Raw genomic sequence first — 19,342 nt, 5'->3', positions numbered from 1 at the left:
AAAGCAGCTCCTCTCCCTCCCTGTGGGGCTCTAAAAAGTGCTGTGCAAGGGACAGCTTGGATACACCCAAGTACTGCATAATTGTAGGGATATGTAAGTGTAGGTTTTGATGGGATTTTGGGAAAAAATTCTTCCCTGTGAGGGTGGGGAGGCCCTGGCACAGGGTGCTCAGAGCAGCTGTGCCTGCCCCTGGATCCCTGCAAATGTCCAAGGCCAGGTTGGATGGGATTTGGAGCAACCTGGGATAGTGGAAGGTGTCCCTGCCCATGACAGGAGTGGGATGAGCTTAAAGAACCCTCCCAAGCCAAACCATTCCACGATGAACCTACAGCTGATAAACAGGAGCCTGGCAGGCACTGGAAGAGCAAGAAGCACCAGTTTGTACTGGAAAAGGATGCTCCTTCAGGGACTGATTCACAGAAAACCCAGCAAAATCCCTGCTACCCAGGGTGTCCCACCCTGCAAGGGATTTTTCTGCTGCTTGAGGGAGGGTTTGCTCTTGAGTCTCCATGTGACACCAGGGAGAGGTTTGGGTTTGCTCTTTCCTGTTCTCTGTTTGGAAGGGGCAAGCTGTGTTGCAGAAATGTCAGAAAAGTAATCTGAAAACAAACTGGCAAAGTCCCAGTGGGAACTGGAGCTCCTGGGAAACCTGGAGCTGCTGCTGCCAGTAAAGTCGGAGCCACAATCCAGGATTTGCTGTTGCTCATGGGGGCTTATAAATAACCTGTCCGTGGTCATTCAGGGCCACCTGGATGTCCAGCCCAGCTCCTCAGGGTTGTGCCATTCCCAAAACACCCGGGAAAAGCCACAGTGCTGGTGAAGATCCTGCTGGTGTGGCTTGTCCTGTCTGCGGGAGCTGCCCTGAGCCAGTCCCGGCATCGGTGAGGTTTTATTGGATTTCCTGTTTTGCCTCCACACTCTGCTGGGTTTGGGCCATCTGAAACAGCATTTTCCAGCCCTGAAAGCTCTTTTTTCCCCCCCCCAAGCAAACAAGGAAAACATGGCCTTTTGTTATTTATGTTTTTTGTGAGAGGAGGAGGAGATTTGGGACAGAATGAGCCCCAGGGTAGCGGCTTTTCTGCCTGCTCCTGGAGTTTTCTGCCTGTCTCTGGCACACTTTAAGTACCAAACCAAATTCCTCCAGTTTGTCTGGGTCTCCCATCTGGTCTCCCCCATCAGCACCCGTTCTGTGCTTCCCAGAAACGCTGCATGGGGTGGAAATGTGCATCCAATCATGGGAAAAGCTGTTTTCTATCAATCCCTCCCTGCCTACATTTACTTAAAAAATTTCCTGAGGGTTTTCTGAGGAGGAGACCTCAGAACCCCTGCACTGGCCACTTTTCAAGGCTTCTCTGAGCCCCAGACTTGGGTGTCCCCACCAAATTGTGTCACTGCTCTGAGAGGAGGTGTGGAGCATAATGAGAATATTCCGAGCACTCAAAACAATACTCCTGAAGCTTGAATACACATTGGGATCATTTTATTTCCTCAGAGTTTGAAGCTTTCAGGGCATACTGGAGTCAGTTTTGTACATTTTCTCAGTACCCACAGAAGGTTGGGATGGTTTTTGGTGGTCAAAGCAAAACTGAAAGTTTGGATAACATCTTCATGTGCAACCACACACGTCAGCAACATGACAAACAACACAAGACTCCCAAGAACAACACAAGAGACACCAATGACAAGTCCCTGTTTTTGCAGCTCACACCCGAGCTCTGTGAGTTCATGTGCCCTGGGAGGTGTCACATTTCCCTCTTTGCTTGTGGCATATCTATCATAGTTTGTCTTCCAGATATTGATCTCCCATAATTAGCCAAGCACCTGCAGCTCCCAGGAGCCAGGTGGGTCCTTCTGCTCAGCTCTGGGTGCCTTTTCCAGCAGTGTGAGCTAAGCCCAGTTTGTTGAGCCCTCTCTTATAACACTGATGTGATATAGGTTAATACTCTGCTTGGTTACAGTCTTGCAGTCCAGATTAGGCTGCATTGGACCCAGGTGATGGATTTTCATAGTGGAAAAGGTTCAGTTTACGTGGAGATGATGAACTGTCCTGATCCAGAGCCCAGTGTGAGTGTGGTGGATGCTCCAGGTGATGGTGGCTGTAGGTACCCAGGATCAGGGTTGAAATCCCCAGAGCTGTGCCAAGGCTGAGCCTCTCACTCACAGCTCAGGGTTTAGAAGGATTCTCAAAATGGCAAATCTGCAGAAGTACTGAAACACCCAAAATGAGGCACCTGAACCCACTGCAGACCAGCCACTGGCATCAACAATGGCTTTTGAGGGGATGGAAGCCAACAGTCCCCAGCAGCAACAGCACAACCAGCAGATCTTTTGGCACCACAACGTCCTCATGGATCAGGTCCTGCCACCTGTGTCACACAGGGACAGTTCCAGACGGATTTGGAGAGCAGAGCAGTCCTCCCTGCAGCTCTGAGAAGCCGCTGCATGGACAGGGCTCTCACGAGATGGACTCCAGCAGCAGCTCATCGGGGGGCACAGTGGGGATGTCCATGCTGTTTATCTGGCCAAAGAACTTGGGAAGAGACCAGAACTTGAGGCGGGGGAGATTCCTCTTCCTGACGCGGATGTCGTGGGCGGTGTCGGTGCCGGAGGCGCTGCTGCGGCGGGGCGGGAGCCGCGTCCTCAGGGCCACGCAGCCGTGGCGCAGCAGCTGCGCCTGGAACTCGGAGGTCATGAAGTAGTAGAGGACGGGGTCCAGGCAGCAGTTGAGGCTGGCCAGGCACAGGGAGATGGGGTGGAAGCGCAGCGTGCTCCGGTGCAGGGCGCAGTCCCGGATGACGTTCTCGATCACCATCATGAAGAAGGGGAAGTTGATGTGGTAGGGGGTGAAGCAGATGAAGAAGACGGCGGCGCACATGAGGACCATCCTCAGGGCCTTCCGCTTCTCTCCAGCGTCCTGCAGCGCCGTGGGGCCCTCCCGCAGGGAATGCCACATCCTCCACGTGCACCAGGCGATGGTGCCGAAGGGGATGACGAAGCCAAACAGCTCCGCCACCGTCACCAGCGCGATGGCGGCCCCGGGGCTGAGCTGCTTCACGCCCAGGTCCGAGAAGCAGCTGTTGATGGAGTTGGACAGGGCTGGGCTCCTGACGATGATGAGGGGCAGGCAGGCAGCCCCCACCAAGAGCCAGACCAGGGCGCTGATGGCCACGTCGTAGCGGCGCTTCCAGCCCTTGGCTCGGAAGGGGTGCAGCAGGAACAGGTACCGCTGGATGCTGATGCAGCTGAGGAAGCAGATGCTGGCGTACATGTTGAGGTACTTCAGGTAGAAGCACACCTGGCACAGGAAGCTCCCGAAGGGCCAGGTGTGGTTGATGTAGTAGTAGGTGCGCAGGGGCAGCGAGAGGACGTGGGCCAGGTCGGCCACGGCCAGGTTGATCATGAAGATGATGGCTTTGCTCTTCCTGCTGAGGAACCGGCACAGGACCCACAGGGCAGCGCTGTTGGCCAGGAGCCCCGGGATGAAGATGAGGGTGTAGGTGGTGGCATAGAGGGTGGACTGGAAGGACATCTGGGGGTCAGAACAGTTCCTGGAGGACACGTTGCTCTCCATCCTGGCTGGGTCTCTTCGCTCATGGGGCGGTCACAGCAGGGGAAGGGGTCCTGGAGTGAGAAAAAAGATGCTGTAAAGCCAAAATCTCTCCATGGAGTAAGTGTGCTTTAGGATAGAAGAATCAGTTGTGTGCAAGTCAGTGTGTGTGGGGATCCCAGGGAGGGATTCCAGGCATCCTCCACCCTCTCCCTGCAGAGGTGCTCTGCGGGATCTCGTGAGATGCCCCAATTACAGTGAATACCCTGAGCTCTGTAACATCCATCTCTTGATTGCCAGAGAGCTTCTGCAGCTCCCAGGGTTTTCCAGAACCACTTTTATTTTATCAAGTTGCCCATCACACTCTGTCAAATTGGTGCTCTACATCTACAAGCAATTTCAGCTGGACTGTAAATAAATAGAGATTTGAAATAGATTTAGGCACTGTCTTTGCAGATCCATGCAGGGATCTAATGTGAATCGGCAGCAAAGGCAATAATTAACATCCCCAGGCAGCTGAGGCCAGGGGAGAGCTGCAGACAGATCCATCAGCTCTGGCTCCAGAGTTAAGGGTGGATTTATAAGTTAATAACTGGCCGAACACACGCCAGTTGCTCTGCTGGCCCTGCTAACTCAATTCCAGCACTCCCGGCACATTGTGCAGGCATCGTGCTGGAGCAGCAGGAATTATCCCTCAGCAGCAGGAATTATCCTTCAGCAACTGCTCAGGACATGCAGGGAGACAAATACAACTCCTCTCTAGTTAAAGTAGAAATTATTCTCCTCCATTTACCCATCCCAGCTCACCCAGCGCTGAGGGGATTATTAGCGGGTCATGGGGAGTTCAGGTGTTCCTGCTGCTCACTGGAGAGGTGATGGATTTTGCTGTTCATGAGCAGATCCCAAGGGAAAGAATTTGTTCTTTTGGGAAGAGGGGATTTGGCAGCAGCAGGATACAAACCCAGGGGCTGCAGCATCATCTGGAACAAACAGGGGGATTTTCCCCCTTGGAAATGGAACCTGTGAGAAGTGGGCAGCCTGCCCTGCCCTTCCCTGCCTGGAGCTGGGGCTGGCAGAGCCCTCAGCACCTCCTGTCACTGTCACCCAGCCCCTCATCAGCAGTAATTAATTAAGAAGCAGCCACAGTGTTGTTTCCCAGAGCCTGGTGTTTGTCACAGGGATGGATTTCCAGGAGCGAATTCATCTCAATGCTTCAAGGTATCGGATGAAGTCTCCTCCATCCTGCTCTTCCTCACCTGGGCAGCTCTTTGGTGGGGTTACCATGTTTTCAGGATCAGGAGGAAATCATAATTTTAGATATTTTATATTTTTATGTGCAGATAAATATCTAAAATACAGCCATGGCCTCTCAGCTGGCTGCCCCGAGCCTCACCTCTGATGTCAGCAGGGTCAGTGCTCCCACCCTGCTTTCCAAACTGAGCCTTTCCCAATCTGCCTTCCTGCTTTTCCTTGTTTTTCCAGTGGAACTGGGGCTGCTGAGTGAGGGCACCTCTCAGTTGCCGACTGTGCCAGAGCTTTGTGATTGCTCCACTGAGCTGGGAAAGGCAGGGGAGAGTGGGCATATGTGCTGAGGGAATACTGGGAAACAGCTCCTTGGTCCCTGCAGGATCCCTGTGCCCCTCACCTGCCCAAAAATCCATCAGGGACTTGTGCCCTAGGCACTCAGTCTGTTTAACCCAGGCAAAGGGGTGGCAGGACTTGTCTTCACACCCCTGCAGAAAATAGAGAGGACAAACTGCCAGGGAGCGTGGGGGATGCAGCTGTTCCCAGCCCCTGGCACAGCTGTCCAGTGACAGAGGTGGCACCTGCTGTGGGCTCATGGAAGGGGTCACAGAGCCCGCGGTGTCCCTGCCACACAGCTCCGCCCAAATCCTACCCCTCTCCCATGGGGAGCTCCCTGCTGCTTTTCTCCACGTTTTCGACTTTTCCTGGGAGCACAGGAGTGCCTGTTCCTGGTGGGAGAGCTGGCTGGCCCTCCTGGTACCCCACACAGCTTTGGAGGGCACTGGCAGGAAAGCAGCAGAGATCTCCACCCTGGGCGGGGGTCAGGCCAGGCTTGTTCACCACAACAATTCCTGGGAAGGTGGAGTTGTACATTTTTTATTGTTTTCCAGTTTTCCCTTTGCCCCACATCCCTCCAGCTTCCCCCTGCCTTGCTGGGGGTGCCAGGACAGAGATGCTCCTGTGGGCTCTGTCTGGGGTTTGGTTCAGTGCCTTTATAAATCTTCTATAAAATATTTCTGCCGTTCTGTGATTATTTTCCCATTTCATCCATGCATGGATTTAGACACAGGCAGGAGCAGGGAGTGTTTTTTTCTGGCAAGGCTGAGTTTTAATCAGCTGAAATTCCACGAGGGAGCCCGATATCAGTGCCCGAGGAGCCAGAGCACTGACTGTGGATGCAGCTCCGCCATTCATTAAACATCAAATAACTGCAATTAATTAGGAGGCCGAGGCAGCTCTTAGAGCACCCGGGGCTGATTTTTGGAGCGTTCCTGGAGGCGAATGTGGCTGGAAACCGCCCGGCTCCTGTGAATCAGCCCGGGCCCCACCCAGCCCCACACCACCGCGCTGTTCCTGCATTTGCTGCTCCCGATCCATTGGCAAACTCGCCCTCATCTTTTCCATGGGCTGCTCGGACAGCCCAGGCTAAAGCTGAGCTCCAGGCATGGCTGGGGAGAGCCCCCCGAGCTGGGGAATGGGGGCAGAGCTGCCTCCCTTCAGCGCTGGGATGCTGGAGGGAAAAGCAGGCTTGGGAAAAAAAAAATTAAAAAAAAATAATAAATCCACTTATGGCTTAAAATGCGGTCTTGGTTTAAGTAGTGGAGTTTTCTGGCTCTGGGGTTGTAAGCAATAATTTTGTTTGTTTAATCTAGGCACTAATAGGAAATGCGTAAATAGAGCTGGTTGCTGATGGCAGCCTCTGTCAGTGAGGACAAAACTGAGGTTTTTTTGGCTAAAACAGCCTCTCCCCATGTCCTCCCCCACACCACAGCCTGTCCCAGGCACCGACTCCCTTCACCCACCCTCGGAGACCAATTTGTGGGCACAGCAGAAGCGGCTGAGAACGTTGCACCAGCTCCTGCCCGATAACCATCTCTTGAAGAACTACAGAGAAATTATAAAGTTGCTAAAACTGCGCCAGTCTCAGCCTTGTGAAGCAAAGAGCAGAAACGCCACTCACCTTGCTGGGCTTCCCATGCTCGGGGGGGGTCATAGCCGTGCTAGGGAGCAGCCAGCGTCCTGCTTTTATTTCGCACTGCTTCTCTCAGCAATCCCAGCGCCTCCTCGTTCAACTTCCACATGGTTTCGGAGCGCTGGAATCTTGCCGGCATCTGCAGCCCGGTCCGGTGGCTGCAGAACAGGAAATCCTGTATTTTGTTTCTCTTCTCCGCACCAAATGTGTGCAGCTAATGACGTGAAAGCCGCTGGGAAGGCGATGACGTCGTTTGGTGACAGTGCCCTGGGATGGACACCTCGGATTTGTGTCCCCGCTGGGCACAGGGGCTGTGCGAGGGGATGGTGCCCTTCCCTCCGGCTGCTCCTGCTCCTCTCCACGGTCACTTTGCCCGGGAAGAGCTGTAAAATACAGGAGCAGCCTCCCAATAAGCGCTCGCTGAAGGAAAACCGAGCGCTCTGCCAGTGTGAGTTACTGGAAGGGAGTAATTTTCCCTCATTTTCTTGGAAGCTTGGTTAGCCTCAGACTATCGAGGCTGCAGGCTAAAGCTGGAGGGTTTGGGCTTTATTCCTGACATAATGTGATGGTTTAAGGTGGAGATTTCCCCCAAAATACTGTTGTTTAAAAAACCCATAACATGCATCATTCCCAACCTTATTCTTTAATTCCTTTAATTCCCTTCCTATATATATGCACATATAGAACGTTTTTAGCTGTTTTTCTACCTGCTGAGCATGACTTCCTTTCTGCAGGGCTGAAGAAGTGGTGTAACTTCATGGTGTGACTTATGAGCTGCCTCTTTTCGAGCTGAGCAGTTTTACTTGATATCCAGAGTCACAGCTCACGGCCCAGGGCTTTTACAGATAATTTGGCTGTTGGAAGTAACATAAAAATAGAAATACTATTCCTTTTCCTGGAGGTAACATAAAAATAGAAATACTCCTACCCTATTTTTTGTAAATGGTTGTGTAACCTCACAAAATTAATGTGAACAGAACTGTGGAAGAGAAATGAAAGGAGGAAGATCTCATAAACTTGTTAGCAGCTCAGGGGTTGGGGTCAGGAGTGCACCAGCGCTGTGGCACCCACTCAGCTGCCAGGTCTCCTTGTGTCCAGAAATCACAGAATGTGAGAGTGATTTGGTTTGGGGACCTTAAAGACCCTCTGATTCCAACACCCCTGCCAGGGCAGGGACACCTCCCACTATCCCAGGTTGTTCCAAGCCTGTCCAGCCTTGGACACTTCCAGGGATGGGGCAGCCCCCGCTTCGCTGGGCACCTTAAATCCCCATAGTTCTCATCTCAGAGGATTTGGGAGATGCAAGAGCTGTTTACCATTCCCAGTTTTCTTCCTGTGCATCTCTTCCAGCAGCTGGTGCTGATCCTGGGAAGAAGGAGCAGCCCTCGTGTGTTTGTGGAGCATTCAGAGAGCACAGAAGGGAGGCTGGCACTGTGCCCTGTCCGTCTCCAGAGGGCAGAGGTTAATCCCAAAGTGAAGGGGCTATTTTATCAGGATATCCTGCCTGGGACATCCTATTTCTGTGTCTGCAGCAGCATATCCAGCCATCCCTGAGCCCTATTTTTAGGTGTTTGTTTCCAGCTGTGCTGCTGGGGAGGGAGAGATCAGTGGATGTGAGACCCGAGCGAGGGCTTTGTAACCAAGCTGAGCTCTTCTTCTGCTCTTTGACTTTTTGGAGAACTTTTGCAGAGGATCACAACATTTCTGGCCATGAAAAGCTGAGGGATTGACAAACCTCATCCTTCCACACACATGGATCAACCTCTCCATTCTTCTTTCAAATTGAGCATGTTTTTGTTTAGCATTTCTGTTTCTCTGGCTCATCCCCAACGTGCCTTTCACACTTGGCAATGTTCTGCTTTCAAAGGCAGAAGACACAAAGGAACTTTTAAAATAACTTTTTTAATAACTGTGAGACTTTATCTAAGGCCTCCAGATAAAGGTCTCTTCTCCTGCAGCCTGGTATCCTGTGGGCAGGGGGCCAAATGCAGATGATCAGCATCTCTCAAGCGCTCAGCATTGAGAATATCTGACAGGATGCACCTGAAGGATGTATGAAAAGCAGGGGGAGGAGGAGGTTTGTTCACACAAAGCAGCTTCACCCTTGTGCAGGGAGCTGAGCAGGGCTGGGTGAGCCCCCAGCTCATTGTCCCTCTCGCTGTCACACAGAGTTCTGTGCAGGGAGAGCATTTTGGAAAGCTCTGATTCATTTTACAGCAAATAATTATCAATGGCTCCCTTACTTTTTGGGCTAAGCCTTTGTCTAATCCACAAACCCAGCATTTTTGGTTAAAATGTACCATTCATCCCCAAAATCTTTTAAGTGCAATGAAGTGGTTTCATGTTTTTGAGCTGTGGGGTTGTTATCCTGCATTTCCAGCATATTTTGTTTTTCCTCTGGGCAGCAAGCTGATAATTTCATTTAAGGGAAGCAAGAGGTACTGCAAGATCCTGCAGCTCAGAACCTGAAGCTGCAGAAAGGCTTTAAATCCCTGAGGAGTTTTTCCCAAATAGGTTTGTCCTCATGCACAGGAGGGCCCTTTCAAGCAGGATGGGAGGTACCAGAGATCTGCTTCTGGTTAGGATGGGGTGGCACTGCAGAGAAACACATTTGCTTTTTGCTAAAAGGTGAATGGCTCATGTTTTAGAGGAAAAGAAATGTGTTTGCCCAGGGCTGTGCCTTGGGGACAGGCCAGTGCAGGTGGCTTGGAGACATCACCACATCTCCATCCTGAACAGTTCCCTTCAGAAGATGCTCCAACCCCAGAAGCCCTTCTGATCCATCTTTCACACCCCTGTGGAGCTGTACCAAACCTCTTGATTTGGTTCAATTCTGCCTTTCTGTGGCATGTCTGTTAAACCAGCTTTATTGTGTCTGCCCAAGAAAGAAGAAAAGTCTTTTTCTACTCGTGAGTCTGGGCAGCAGGACCAGCACAAGAGATAATCCAGGAGCAACATCATGAAATTATATTTCCTCTTGCCAAAATAATAAACATGTTTTTTGGTCACAGGAAATGGGGTGAATTACAGGAACCTGAGCCAGGCTTGTTGTACCTCTGATTGTGTGAGGCAAAGCAGCCCCTGCAGCCCAGGTCCCGGGTCAGATCCAGCACCAGCCAGCTGGGAATGCAGCTGGGATAGTCTCCTCCTCACTGGAATGCCTGTTTTCTTCTCTTGACATGCACACTGAGGTTTTGGAGGCCTGAACTGAAGGATTTGGCTATCACATGTGGGTGTTTGGAGGCCAAATGGATCATCTTGGACTTCCAAAAACTGCAAGTTTTCTCTGATCTCTGCTCTGAGCTGTTGCTCTCTGGGCTGGCCCATCCTGACTGACTTTCCCTGGTGGTTTAAACCCATCTGGCAGCTGAACCCCACAGAGGTGGTTTAGTTCTACCCCAGCCAAAACCAGGGCACTTTCCCCCACACCAGAAAAGACTTTCAGTCAGAGTTATCTGATCTCCTGCACACCACAGAATTAAAAGTGGTGAATGTGACTTTTCCTCACAGGTTGGGGCTGCAATATGGAAAAGTCGAGTTTTGGGGAACCTAAGGGAGTTCAGAGGGTGAGTGAGACAGAAAAATGTGGGGAGCTGCGGTGCTTGGGGATGCCATCATGGAGATGGAGAATGTTATCTCTGATGGAGACACCAAATCCTTGCTAAGGTTATGGGCAGGAGAGCCACTGTCACTCCTGGACACACAGCAGCTGGAGCAGGTATTCCCATGCCTTGTCCATCTCCCACTACCTAGGATACCTTCCCATCCTCAAAATACTTCTAGATCTAATAGAAATGTGGTAGATTCAAAAATTAAATAAATAACCACTATTCAGAGTGGAAACAAGCAACAAATCAGTTTAAGACTAATAAAAGTTGTGCTCCTTCACTTGAACCCCAATCCCAGGAGGAGTTGATCCCAGGCAGTTTTCCAGGTACCAGTGATAACTACAAAACTCAGCTGATGTTTGCTAAACAGCCTTTATTTTTTATTTTTGTTTTTGAGCATCAGTTCTTGGGAAGTAAAACCCACAGAAGGAGCTACAGAGTTCCCGTAAGTGCCCTCAGCTTGTTTTCACAAGCTGATCAAGGGAGAGGGTGCGAAAGTGAAGGGACAGGAAACAGCTCCCAGTCATGCTGAGGCTGAGCAAGGTCTATAAAAATCCTCAAAACAAGCACTGAAACTGAACTCTCCTTCTCTGGCAGCTTTATACAGAGCGTAGCTTATGAGTGACTGCTGAACTGACAACAATTGAGTTGTGTGAGGTCAACTCTGCCCGTGAGCATCCATCCCTTTGGAAGGGGACTCCTTGCAGTGTGCAAACATTTATTGTGTCAGTGGCATCAGAGAGAACATTTCCATCAACCCCAGTGCATCCTACTCGGCCCAAAGTCAACTTCTCACACCTGGGAGGAGAACTATGACAGCTTATTGTGTTTAATCAGTGCCACTGCCTTTTAGAGGGAAATGGTTGTTTAAACCCTGATTCTTGGCTTTCCTGCCCACCCACTTTTTTTCATTTATTTTGCAAAACAGAGAAATAGGAAAACACAAAATACAGAAAATATTTAGCTGAGCTACATTTACTCACTGGAATTGAATAGTTGGAGTTAAAATATGCATAGCAAGTGTTTCTGGTATTTCTTCTGGTTTTGTAGCAACTGTTGCAAGACTGTACAAATTGTTCACATTCTTTTGAAAATATACTGATTTCCAAAGGCAATAAATTGGCCACTATTCAGTCAAATCCATCCCCAGGTATCACGAGATACCCTTGAAGTTACAGAGTGAGGGGACTCGGCTGAAGACCTGTAACTAATTTAAAAATAAGGGGTAAATGAATCATTCCTTGTCACTGCTTTGCATAGCTACCTAAAAATGTAAACATTATGATCATGACAGGACCTGATGGAAAAAAAATCACAATAGTTTATGAACTTAACTTCTGGTCTATCAGTGAAATCATCTTGGCAAGGACTCTTCTCTTTTTTACAAGATGCATCAACTGAACAGATTGAGCTGAGCTTTTTTGGGGCAGATTCATCTCAGGTACCTCTGGACCACAAATAGAAGAGAGTGAGAACCTAAGTGGTACCACCAGCACCATCAAACCCACCTGCACTGATCCCAGAACCACCATGGTCCTGCCCCAAGGAGTCTAAAGGCAAAAGCCACCTGCCCATGTCCACCTTGCCATCTGGGAGAGGAAGAAAGTCACCTGGAGCAAGGGAAGGTGCCACTCTCTGGGTGTTTGAGGAGAATTTGTCTTGCAGAGGGTGTTACACCAGCTGCAGGTGCGAGTTGTGGGATGTGTCAGCGATTAGGGAGCAAACAGAGCTGGGTGAGGAGGGAAAGGAGGAGCAGAGCAGGAGGGTGAGTGTGGAAAGGGGGAGCAGAGGTCACTGGTGACCAGTGGGATGCACCAAACCCAGGAACACATGGAAACCACCTTCACCTGTCCACAGCCCCCACTGCACAAACCACAATGTCCTTTGGTTGCTACTGGCCAGTTTTAGGTTCTGGTGTGGTTTTCCCAGAGAAGATCCTTCAGCAGATGTCAGTGTATGAATGTGTGATTGTCTCTGGCTTGATCACAGAGCCTGGGAAAATAGAAGAAAAGCCCGGGACTTTTCCACCATTTCCCAGTAAAAGTTTTTTCACTTCCTCCTGTGTATTCTGTAGTCCAGTGAGGCCAGGTGTGGGTGGCATAGGGAGGGGGACAGTCACATCAATTGGGTCACTCACCAGATTCCAACACACCAGTCTTAGACAAGGATTTATCTTCTATATACTGGAAAAATTACACTACCACAAAACTCCCTTGTACAAACCTGCAGGACCTTTCACAAAAGAGCTGGTAATGGAGTATCCCAGACCAGTCTCAGATTTCACATGAAATACCTCAGCTTCTTCCAAGTGGCTTTCTTGTCACTCCCTCATTGACGAGGCACTCTCTTTGCTCATGAGCCGGCTCCGGATGGCCATGCTGCTGTGCCTGGAAATCTGTTCCTGGAACTCAGAAGTCATGAAGAAATAGATGATGGGATCCAAGCAGCAGTCGAAGCTGGCGAGGCTCAGGCAGAAGGGCTGGGTGTAGAGTGTGATGGTGCTCAGGAGGCAGTCAGTGATGACATTCTCCTTCACCAACATGTAGAAGAAGAAGTTGATGTGGTAGGGAGCAAAACACACACAGAACACAACGGCACACATGGAAACCATCCTGAGGGCCTTCCTCCTTTCCCCGCTGTTTTCCTCTGGGACATGGAAGCCCCGGATGGAGTCTCTTGTTTTCCATGTGCAGAATAAGATGATGACGAGTGGGCCCACAAAGCCCAGGAGCTCAGCAACGCCGGTCATCAGCACCGTCCCCACCTTGCTGTCGATCGGCTTCACCTGCAGGTCAGCAAAGCAGCTGGTGGTGTTGGCACCCAGCCCGTGGCTCCTCATGATGGGGAAGGGCACACAGAGAGCACCCACCACGAGCCAGACCAGGGCGCTGATGGCCGCGTCGTAGCGGCGCTTCCAGCTCTTGGCTTGGAAGGGGTGGTACAGGAAGAAGTAGCGCTGGATGCTGATGCAGGTGAGGAAGCAGATGCTGGCGTACATGTTGAGGTACTTCAGGTAGAAGCAGAGCAAGCACAGGACATCCCCAAACGGCCAGATGTGGTTGATGTAGTAGTAGATGCGCAGAGGAAGTGAGAGGACGTGGGCCAGGTCGGCCACGGCCAGATTGATCATGAAGATGACGGCTTTGCTCTTTCTGCTGAGGAACCGGCACAGGACCCACAGGGCAGCACTGTTGGCCAGGAGCCCCGGGATGAAGATGAGGGTGTAGGTGGTGGCATAGAGGACGCTCTTGAAGGGGAGGTCCTGATGGGAGCAGCTCTGGTTGCTCTGGGTCATGACTGGGTTGCTGGAAGAGGCTGTGATGGTGTGGGGTGGGTGGATCATGCCTGTGGAGACAAAAACGGGATGTGAAGGCAAAGGCTCTGCAAGAGTTGTCAGTGCTCATGTCTGCATTTCCCATTTGGCTGTTCAGCAAAAGCAGAGGTTTGGGAATGTTATCTGCATGAAACACCCTGGAATCATGTTCACATCTGCCCTGTCAGAGATCCCACTGTTCCCTCAGGAGTGGGAGACCATTCCTGGTGTGTCAGTCCCAGGAGCACAAGTGAAGCTGTGCCACACTAATATCGGGGCAGCAGAAAAGCTGCTCATCCATCCTTTGGCCATGTCTTCAAGGTCTCCTGCGGCTTGGTCTCTGGGAGCAAGGCAGGAATACATGGATGAAAGAGGCATATCCCAGCCTCCATCATGGTCATGGCCCAGCGCTCAGAGTGTGGGTGGCAAGCACTGAATCATGGAATGGTTTGGGTTGGAAAGGACCTTAAAGCCCATCCAGTCCCACCCTCTGCCATGGGCAGGGATGCCTTCCCTATACCAGGCTGCTCCAAGCCCCATCCAGCTTGGCCTTGAGCACTTCCAGGGATATGTTGGGCAGTGTTGGGCATTATGTGGGGGACAGGCCTCCAAGCCCTTCAGAGGACCTCATGGACCCACTTTCTCTGGCATTACGGGCACAAACCACATGCAAAAGGGTAGCAGGGAGTGGACTTGGAAAATGTGACTGTTGTGAACACAGCCAGTGCTCCTGAAGTGTTCTGTTAATGTATTTAAGCTGATGGAACACACAGAGACCTGGTCACGCCACCAGCTTCTATTTCTCATCACCATGGCAGCCTCAGTCTGACTTTTTTTTCCGTCAGATAATTTTACTTTTTAGATACTGCCAATTTCTGTCTCCAGCCATCAGCAAGATGCCACGTGTTGAACTGTTGGGCCACTTTTCTCTTGCCAGCTTTTGTAACCAGGACAAGTAAGTTTGGTAACTCATCCTCAGCAAGGCAACACAGGCAGGAGCTGGGGTTTATTGGGGGTTTCCTCCCAGGGTTATAATTCTACAGTGATTCCCTCCCATGTTGACTATAACGGTTAAAGTTGAAAATCAGCTTCATATGGCACTGCAGACACTGATTCACTCCTCTGACTCATTTCCTGCAAGGGGCATTCGCCAGAAAAACTGTCTCTGTAGGTAGAAATTAGCAACTCCTACTCTGTTACTGAAGCTTTTTCCTTCATGTTACCAAAAGAGTTGAGTTTAGAGCTCTCACTGACACAGAGCACAAATTGCTGGGTTTTCAGCCTCTTAATCATTGTGGTGCTTACATTTGGCAGCTCATCCAGACTCTGTCCAGAATGCCATGGAAGGGTTGGGATTCAGCCCCCAAAACGCCCAGACATGACAAGGTCCCACATGCGGCACGGGCAGTGAGCAGGGCCTTGTAACCCCAAACAGATTCTTGCCTTTCTTTCTCAGCTTCCCTCTCACATTCCCACTGCCTTCAAAAAGCAAGGTCTGTGTGTTTATCCCCTGCAGCAGCCTCAGCTTCAGCAGCTCCAGCTGCTCCAAGCATCAGGAAAGTGCTGCTTTTGGGAAGCTCTCTGGCTCATCCCCTTCCTTCACCAAGATGCTGGATCCCAAGCCCTCAGAACTGCTGGATCCTGAGCCCTCATCACTGCTGGATCCCAAAGCCCTCAGAGCTGCTGGATCCCAGGTGCTCATTGCTGCTGGATGCCAGGCACTCAGAGCTGTTGGATCCCAGGTGCTCATTGCTGCTGGATCCCAGCTCTCAGAGCTGCTGGATCCCAGCTCTCAGAGCTGCTGGATCCCAGGCCTCAGAGCTGTTGGATCCCAGCCCCCATCACTGCTGGATCCCAGCTCTCAGAGCTGCTGGATCCCAGCCCTCATTGCTGCTGGATCCCGAGCCCTCAGAGCTACTGGATCCCAAAGCCCTCATTGCTGCTGGATCCCAAGCCCTCAGAGCTGCTGGATCCAAGGCCCTCAGAGCTGCTGGATCCGAGGCCCTCAGAGCTGCTTTTGTTCCCCCAGCTCCACACACAATCCCCCTCCCCACACACATCTCTGGGATAGGATGCTCTTCTCCATGTTCCCCATCCCAGGACACCATAGCCTTGCTCCTGCAACAAGGCCAAAACAGGCCCATGAGGAGGGAAGAGGCTCGATGTGTGACAGAAACACAAAACAAAGATTCATCTGGCTCATGGATTTATCTGCCCCGAGAAGCAGCAATGGAGGCCTCCTGCTCTCCATCTGGGAGTTGCCAGGACAGGGAGTGAACAGGGACTGGAGCTGAGCACGGGGCTGTTCCTCCCCTCACAGTGGGTTACATCCCATTTCCTGGGAGAGCTGTGAATTTTTGCTGTTCCAGAGGTTTCATCCCTTTCCAGCTGCTGTCCAGCTGGCCATGGCCTTGTCTCTGGTAAAAGCACACCCACTGCACCTTCTGTTCCTTCAGGTCACCTCTCCCTTGGCCAAGAAACCATTTTCCAAGTCCTAATATGCCTGGTTTTCCTTGGATATCAAGCTTGGAAGGTCTGGTCTGCTGCTCCTCCAGACACAGCTGGTGGGTGACCATTAAAACCACACAGGATTAGGTACAACTGCAAAAATATTTTAAAGACACTTTTATAATTGATTATCTAATTAAATGCTGGCCAGTGTGTGCTTGTTCTTCAGTCCAATGAGTAACAGCAGCCAATTTGCTTATCAAGGTTCTTAAATACAGCTAGGTCTTATTGAGTCCCTTCCAACCCAGAATATTCTGTGATTCTGTGACTTAGGTCTCATGTGACACTAAGGACAATTGGGGTGATGGGGTGATGGTCTGCTGACTCAAACTGGGCTCTGACCAGAGGTTTTAGGGCAAACTGCTGTGTCCAGCATGTGTCCCTGGAGCATGAGGGTGATGCTGAGGGCACACACTCCATCCCAGAGCTCAGCTTGGCTCTCTGGTGGGACAAACCCTGCCCAGAGCATGGAGAGCTTCCCCCTCATCCATCACCTTCATCTGCTAATTGTCCACAAGGTGTCAGAGTTCATTCATATCTCATTTCTTGGATCTCTTTAAGCTATTTTTCTCACCCCCAAGTGTTGTCTGAGTGGCAGCACTGAGAGCTCTCATAAGTCCACCTTGCCATCATTTAGGAAGAACCCAAACTGAAAATATCCAGTGTTGCTGAATAACTGATATTAGGAAAAAAAATGTTCCCAGGAGTGGACCTGGATGCTGGTATCTTTTCTGATGATCTTTAAAAGTCTTTTCCAACCTAATGATTCTATGATTCAATTTGCAGGTAGAAGAATCCTGAAAAGCTGCACTTTGGTGGAGATCATTGAGCTGTGGTGAACCCTGGAGCCAGGAGGTTATAACACCCATCCTGCAGGTGATGTCCACCACCCCAGCAGATCTAACTTAGAGACTGGGAACAGAGGTGGGTACCCTGGAGTCAGAAAATGCCTCTCTGCATTCAGGGAACTCAGGGTCTGAGCAGGGTTACTTGATGCAGGCTGGCAGTGCACACAATTAATACATTACCACAATTAATATGCATGGGGTGGTGTCTGCTGCCTCATCAGCAGGGCCTTTCTGAGGATTAAGAATTTCATTACAAAACCATAAAAACATAACAAGACTAAACCATCTTTTTAATCAAAATGCACCCACACATACACAGTGCACCACAAAATTACTGCATTTCTGCCTTTCCTCTCACTGGGGCTCAGACTGAGGCTTAATCCCACACCAACCCCTTCTCTTCCCACTTGTGCACAAAAGCAGACACTTGAGATACCACTGAGGGGCCTAAAATTACATTTCCAAAGTCCTTTGCTGTATGGTGGGTGTGCAGCAGGGGCTGCAGAAAACTGAAATCTCCAGTGGATTTTATCAGTGCTCATTGACATCCTGCAGAGAGGTGGTTCCCACTGCAATATTGCTATCAGAAAATGATTCTTTAAAAAAAAAAGTCTCAAATAAACACACTGAGATCCAACCACTATTTTTTATATTTTTGTGAGATTCTGCATCCCTGATGCTGTTGCAATAAGGATATAAGAAGTGAGCATGTTATTACTGGAGCTTTAGAAAATAAGCATAGCATTCCTAGGCAAAAGATGTTCATCTGGATAGGCTGAGAAGCACAGGGATGTCATTCCAGAGCCCTGGATCTGTCTGAGGTGCCCATCAGAGCCAGGTTGATTTGATTGGGGCACAAACAGTCCACACTCTGCCCTCAGTGCACAGCCATGACACCAAAGTGAAACCTCTGTGCTTGAAGTGAAACATTTTACAGTTAAAGGTGCTTTTTTGGCTTCTCTTTCACAGAAAAAGAGCATGTCTGGGCTGACTGATGTATTTTCGTTTTGCAGCACTGGTGGAGCTCCTTCCTGCTGCTCCAGCAGAGACAGCAACTGCCCCCTCAGGGTGCTGGCTCCAGGCTGGGCAAGGGCTATCCCACAGATGCACTTCCCTCATGGATGGAATTCCCATGGCTGATGATGCTGGCACTGGGGCCAAAGTCCCTGCACTTTTACTTGACACCAAAAATATGCCCTTGAAAAGAACGACACTGTCCCTGCACAGCTGCTGCTCCATCCTGCTCAGAATCCCCTCCTGAAGATCCTGACATCCTGACTCACCTTCTGTGAGATTCCCTCTTGATCTACGTGCAGAAATCCTGGATTTGGGGGCCACCCACTCTACATCCTGTCTGTGACCACCCCGTGGGCTGTTTGCTGGGCTCCCAGCAGAGCTGAGCTGCTGGTGCAAGTGAAAGCAAAGTCAGCAGAAATGCACCTTTTGCAAAGTACAGCTGCAAACCTGCAGACCATGAAGTCAAATTTAAAGCCTTCAGCCCATGAAGTTAAGTTTAAAACCTTCAGCCCATGAAGTCAAGTTTTAATCCAGACTACCACCTGAATTAGGAATGAAAACCACCTCAGGATTCTCATTAGCAAAAGCAAGTCCAAGCAATCCTGCTATTTTTGTCATCTCATGTCCCCACACTATTATCAATTTCCTCCTGTTGCTGCTCACTCAAAGAGCCTCAGATGGCACAAAGATGGGCAGCACATGGAGTTTATTTTATGGCAATATAAATCCCCTTTGGAAAAAACAGATTTGCGTTTTACCCTTACTGTCAAGTATGACTTTAAAATAAAATATATTCCCAGAGGAATCAGGCAAGAGACAGAAATTATCCCTGCTAATGACACTGGAGAACAGTTGGAGCGCCGCTAATTGCCCACGCCTGACATTTGTTTTTGCAGGCGCAGCAGCCGCTGTTTGAACTCCTCCATGTGTTCACCCAGAGCATTGGCACACAAGGAGAGCAGCGGCTGCTGCTGCTGCTGCTGCAGGGCTCCAAGTGCCACAAATCTCCTCCTGGCAAGAGCCACCCTCTAAGGAAAAGCCCGAGGAAAGAAAGGGACGTTTGTGCAGGAGGCAGCATGGTTCTAGATCCCAAGGAGAGGGTTCAAAGCAGCCTTACCTTGGCAAGCAGAGCTGTGCTCAGCGCAGCCGAGTGCTCAGGAGGAAGTGAAATGTCCCCTGCACCACTGTTTACACCAGCAAGGGGACCTGTGTGACATCACGACGAGCCACAAAAGGTGCTGCTTGTGCTGGTGCTCAGCTGTGGCTCCAGCCCTGCTCCCAGCC

The 19,342-nt window shown here is 50.5% G+C and overlaps 2 protein-coding genes and 1 long non-coding RNA gene across 3 annotated transcripts in view; 1 reads left to right on the top strand and 2 right to left on the bottom strand.

Moving 5' to 3' along the window:
• Positions 1 to 19,342, top strand: part of LOC134425817 (uncharacterized) — a 24,625-nt gene extending 5,283 nt beyond the window's left edge. The window contains exons 2-3 of the long non-coding RNA XR_010029765.1: positions 16,980 to 17,117; positions 18,055 to 19,342. This is a non-coding gene — a long non-coding RNA (uncharacterized LOC134425817). The remainder of the gene's footprint in view (positions 1 to 16,979; positions 17,118 to 18,054) is intronic.
• On the bottom strand, positions 1,464 to 7,209 carry LOC134425797 (putative P2Y purinoceptor 10). Its single transcript, XM_063170769.1, has 2 exons — positions 6,753 to 7,209; positions 1,464 to 3,621 (listed from the first exon to the last, which is right to left on the bottom strand). Exon 2 carries the CDS (start codon positions 3,569 to 3,571, stop codon positions 2,456 to 2,458), a length of 1,116 nt encoding a protein of 371 aa, XP_063026839.1. The 5' UTR covers positions 3,572 to 3,621; positions 6,753 to 7,209; the 3' UTR covers positions 1,464 to 2,455.
• Positions 10,726 to 19,342, bottom strand: LOC134425803 (putative P2Y purinoceptor 10). Its single transcript, XM_063170782.1, has 2 exons — positions 19,176 to 19,342; positions 10,726 to 13,717 (listed from the first exon to the last, which is right to left on the bottom strand). Exon 2 carries the CDS (start codon positions 13,713 to 13,715, stop codon positions 12,693 to 12,695), a length of 1,023 nt encoding a protein of 340 aa, XP_063026852.1. The 5' UTR covers positions 13,716 to 13,717; positions 19,176 to 19,342; the 3' UTR covers positions 10,726 to 12,692.

The sequence above is a fragment of the Melospiza melodia genome, chromosome 16 (assembly GCF_035770615.1).
Source record: "Melospiza melodia melodia isolate bMelMel2 chromosome 16, bMelMel2.pri, whole genome shotgun sequence".
NCBI classification, from domain to species: domain Eukaryota; kingdom Metazoa; phylum Chordata; class Aves; order Passeriformes; family Passerellidae; genus Melospiza; species Melospiza melodia.
This window is presented reverse-complemented; position numbering and strand designations above follow the sequence as displayed.